We start from the raw sequence: 5,107 nt of genomic DNA, 5'->3' as shown, positions 1-5,107 counted from the left end.
AAACTGGAACTTTATATAGTTAGGTTTTTCCAGATGTTAAGGGGACCTAAAGTCATCGGTCAATGGCCCTTAGAACTCAACTATGACGTGACAAAAGTCATCGATGGCACTAACATCTAGCCCTGTGTACTAGCATTCAGCTCTAGACGTAACATTGATCTAGACGGGCCCTAACCCTCTGTTACAAAGACATCTCGATCCGCTCGATTTCCTTTTGTCGCACGTAATGTTACCATGTGGAATGTACTGCCTTCAACTAACTTACTGCTACATTGTGAAGCAAGGAGTTCGCTCCACCGTAGCGGACAGCGGAACAGTATAAGTGGTAAGGAACTGAAACGAATCAGCAGTAACACAACCAACTGGCATTTCTGTGGGGAACTTGCTAGATTTGGTCGACGGTTTCAGAATGACATCTTTAAATCAATCGATTAGCGAAGCGATATATCGTCCAATATATCACGGCTGAGACACACCGCCGCAATTGGTCATGTTCCAGCTCATCGCGCACTAAAAAGTTCCTAAACTGCGACCAAGATGCCTCTTCTCGAACTTGGCCCTAATGATCCCATCGTATGTAACTCCAGTTCGACGTCTTTTGAAATCAGACCAGTCTAGACTCAAGACCTTAAGAGATGGCAGATTTAGCAGTGCCGGGGAACTCCACTCAATATGAACGTAATGAGAGCAAAATAAAAGGAAATGGCAGTTTTGCAATGGTAATATCTAGTGCTAATCTATATTATATGACATCTTATAGTACAAAGATAAAGACGTGTAAGGAGGAAGCTTCTTTTAAACTATAATTTTTTCTTTATAATTCAGAACTAACAACGTCTAGAACTTAACGCTCTGAGAGAGTGCCATGAGCGCTAGACGAGTACAGTATAGTTCAAGTAGAGTTGTTATGGGTATAGTAAGTGAGAAAAAGGGTCGAGCGATGGAGAGGACCGGAGAGGGATACTTATGATCCTCTCTAGGCTGCCAGTTTGCTAGACTAAGTATGCCCATAAGAAAACCGAGCAATGCATCACGACGAGCGGGATATAGCTTCCCCATCCTCACATCCAATCGAACCAATTGGTCCATGACAGAGGATCTACCGCGTACTGTACAGTGATAGTCCATCAATGACAAGGCCATGACAGCCCGCGATCAGCGCTCGCCCATCTCCAAACCATCGACTCGGCTTCCTAGGAACGGTCGCCAGCGTGCGATCGGCAGAAACAAAGCGTTCAGCGCTGACATACCGCAGACGTAAAATTTGATACAGAGTGTGGTACAGCTTGTGAAGAAATAGGCATGGGGCGGTGTCGAGGGTAGAAGGGCCTTACGTCGCTCATCCTTCGGCTTTTGTTCAGTTCTGTACTATGCCTATGCATACTGCACAAGTCTTGTAATAGCTCACATGCTGATATCAGAGAGGCGAGCTTGCCGCCTTAGCTCACATAGCAGGCTCCTCTACAGTCTTCAGCTTCTTTGACGGCGTTTCGTCAATATCCTCAAACTACCATAGTCAGCCTAGTCCATCGAGTAGGTAGTAACCCTTTGATATTCTTACCTCGTCATCTCCCTTCTTCTTCTGCACCTTGTAACCAGCGACGAAGTTGACTGCATGAGTTAGACTCGAGTAACTTAACCTTTCCTGCTGCAAATATGACTTACCGATCTGCTGTTTAGCAGCATCTGGTGTAAGTTCGACCTTGGATTTCTCGGCGCCCCCCTTCGATTCCTGCTCCTCTGCGCCTGCCGACTTTTGTCTAGTTTCGTCTGCTCCGACAGATTTCTCCTCAGTGATCAACGACCTCGTTGTTGTGACTCTCGGATTCAAACGTTTCAAGCTCTATAGATAACATCCTCTTGTTCCAATGCCCCGCAAAGAATATCACGTAGATCGCCGATTTGGACCCTCGTAAGCTTCGACCATGGCAGGCGAATGATCTTTCGCATCAGCCTTGCGTGAATGCCAAACTACTGCAGGTATGTTTGATCTGCCTGGCCGGCCTGCACCCTCCCTACATTTAGGAGAAGTGCCGCCACGAAGACAGCATCTACCGCGCAGGAATTATACTTCCATGCCAGGGCTGCCACCAATCTGCCTGCCTCGTCGTGCTCGCTCCATGGCACGGTGCCGTTGACATGGTTCCAAGTGCTGTCAACCTCGCGGAGCAGTTCTATCCCATTGTAGAAGTTAGGCGCTGTGGGGGTATATGCACTAGACACTACTATATTCCTCTAATTCTCCCAGGAAAACGGTACTGGGCGCACGAGTTATAATGGGCACTTAAATCGCGTCAGCAGGTTTTGGGAGTCTACGCCAACCCCCCATTGACAAATTTTTATGAGAAAAATTATTCAAACTAATCATAACCTCTTCAAGGGCTAGTATAGTGTTACGGCTGAAACCGGCAGCCCGGTTGCCACGAAACCTAGTAATAGGGTTAGCTAGTAACTTAGTATTTAAAACATACCCCTCGGCCTCCGTGGGCCATTGCTATCACTACCAATCCAACCCTCCTCTTCTCCATCCTCTGGTATCTCCTCGCCGTCCTCTCCGTCATAACTCTCTTCGTTAGAAGGAGCAGCATCACGAAGCTGGACGATGTCCCGTGCTCTCATATCGGGCCGGCCATTCTCGTTCCCAAATCGAACGGTGCCGTACGAATACCTGATGTCGTAGCTTTCGCCATAAGGATTGTTATCAGCACGCACTGTCACGCCGCCCACGTAGTGGCAGTCGGTAATGGTTCTCCCATTAACGGATTCCTTGCCTACCGTCGTCGCGAGAAGGGCTGGGCCTTTGTCCTGCGGTAACTCCCGCAGGATCAAGCAGTTCTGCCAATGGCGGAGGGCATCCGTGATACGCGTAACCATTCCTTCGTTGTCAGAATCTATCGCTTCGACAAAATAGGCGGCATCATCGCGCGTCAAGCCCCGATAGTGCCAGCTGCCCATGACTCGGCCATACTGATCCACGTCTAGCATGCCATCCCCGAAGATACCTGGTTGGAGATCCCCCCCTGAGTTCACCGGCATGTCATGCACTGCACTGGGCGTCCAGGAGAAGGGTCCTGAATTTTCCATCGGTTCCTTGTCATGGATGAGTGACGCGCATCCGACTTTGCCCAGGGTCGTCAGGACTCGGCGGGTCGTGTGCATCTCGACGTGCTTGTTAAAGGCCTGTCTTTTTGCATCTGGATCGTCTTCGGAGGGGGGGTTTGTGCATTCTGTACAAGTGGGAGGGTCCAGGTCTGCGAGAAGGCCAGCAATGGTGGTGCGGTCTTTGACGCGGCAGGTAGCACGCGGGCGGAGAATGCTCAACATGTCGCGGACATTCTCGACGCGTTGGCGTAAGCGCCGGATAATCGATGAGGCAATCCAGTGAGCACGGGTCGTGTTTCGCGGGTCGTGCGCCAGGATATCCTTGTCTAGATCTTTGATCAGTGGAGTTTGCGGGTCGGGGCCCTTGTATAACACCTTGAGGCTCCGGCGGGACACATGCAGTTCAAGGGCGGTCCAGCCGCGGGTAAACCAGGCCGAAAGCACTAGGGCAACACAGGGACTGCCGTCGTCGGCCCACTCGAAGTCGAGGAGGCCACTGTCGTGCACGATGGTGTGCGTGGCATCGCGGTACGTATTCTGCATCTTGTGGATCTCCTGCAACCGGATCTTTGGGTTTATCGGCAACGAAATGGTGTCCCACCAGATTGCCGAGCAGTTCTCCCTCTCGGCGATCCGGGTGAAGTAGTCGTTGAGACAGCGGTTGACATTGCCCTGGTTGCTGGACGCTTTGCTATTTAGGCCTTTGGGGCCGTTGCCGACGCCGGTGCCGTCGATCCACACATGCGAGATGGCGACGTACGGCTCTCCGGGCGCAGCCATGCGTGGTTTGAAGCGTGACCATTGGGATCCCCTCTTGGCCTCGATGGAGCGTTCGAGCGCCTTGACTGAGTATTTGACGGGATGTTGTCCACAGGCGTCCCGCTGCCACGGGGGACACTTGTGGAGTTGTGTCATCTGTTCGGTATCGGCCTTGTTCGGGCCGCACTCTTCCGGCGTGCAAAAGCCGTGGTAGCGGTCCTTGTGATACTCGGGGTCTCCGGGGCCGACTTTGAAGTTGCTCAGGGCTGGGTAGTGCTGGGCCAGCTCCATGAGCGCAGGCAGGTCAGCCTCCTTGCGTTCAGCCACCTCGGTCAACTTCTCGAGCCGCCATGGGCAGATACCGATTTGGCGGGCTCTTGCTCGGGCCGTGGCTACTGCTGTCTGTACCACCTCAACTGGCAGGAACTCGGGCCCCCATTTGCCTTCAGCGACGTTGCCAAGGCCAATATGCGATTGAATGGTGAGCATCCAGTAAATGACCTCGCATACGCTGGCCAGGTCGACGCGGTGTGTGTTCCGCCGCTTGCCGACTATCTCGTCCTCGATTGGTCTGGAGCGGTGCCTGTACCCGATCAAGAGCCAGTGGCAGAGCGAGGCGGCCGTCACCAGGTGCGTGTGGGCGCGCGTCAGCTTCTGTGCGTGGGTGAAGCATGATTGACAGGCCATGGCGGCAATGGCCCACTGGCGAAAGCGGGGCCATCCACACTCAGGCGCGAAGCGCTCCATGATCGCCCTCTGCTGTGTACAGGGACTGCGGGTGCATTCCTGAACTCGAGCTGACGTGCAGAGTTGTGCAAGGCGATTCAAGAATGGGGCATGAGGGTTGACGAGCGTATCGAGGGCCTTTGGATCGTCTCGCGCCCAGAGCCCGGGTCGCACCCGCACGTTAGGACAGCTGCTGCTGCTCCCACCTGATCGAAGGAGGAGCCCATCATTCCAGTCCCAAGCGAGCCACTCCGGCTCTCCCGGCTCCACGGGGGTCGGGCCGCCAAACTGTAACGAAATGGACTCGGTGATGGCATCGTTCACGTGCTCCACACGCGCGTTGAAGATTTCTTCTTCCTCAGCCTTCCTCTCTTCGTCAGCCTTCCTCTCTTTCTTCGTCTTCCTCTCTTCCTCTGCCTTCCTCTCTTCCTCTGCTTTCTCCTCGGCCTGCGCTTTCTTCTCGGCCTCTGCTTTCTTTTCGGCCTCTGCTTTCTTCTCGGCCTCTGCTTTCTTCTCGGCC

General features: G+C 53.1%; 1 protein-coding gene across 1 annotated transcript in view; it reads right to left on the bottom strand.

Annotated features, from left to right (window-relative positions):
• Window positions 1-703: 703 nt before the first annotated feature.
• Window positions 704-5,107, bottom strand: part of VE01_10686 (uncharacterized protein) — a 4,857-nt gene continuing 453 nt past the window's right edge. The window contains exons 2-4 of the mRNA XM_059464170.1: window positions 1,666-5,088; window positions 1,562-1,611; window positions 704-1,507 (exon numbers count right to left, since the gene is read on the bottom strand). Coding sequence (XP_059319222.1) covers window positions 2,461-5,088 — 2,628 coding nt within the window. The 3' untranslated portion in view covers window positions 704-1,507; window positions 1,562-1,611; window positions 1,666-2,460. The remainder of the gene's footprint in view (window positions 1,508-1,561; window positions 1,612-1,665; window positions 5,089-5,107) is intronic.

The sequence above is a fragment of the Pseudogymnoascus verrucosus genome, assembly GCF_001662655.1.
Source record: "Pseudogymnoascus verrucosus strain UAMH 10579 unplaced genomic scaffold scaffold_94, whole genome shotgun sequence".
In the NCBI taxonomy this organism is placed as follows: domain Eukaryota; kingdom Fungi; phylum Ascomycota; class Leotiomycetes; order Thelebolales; family Thelebolaceae; genus Pseudogymnoascus; species Pseudogymnoascus verrucosus.
This window is presented reverse-complemented; position numbering and strand designations above follow the sequence as displayed.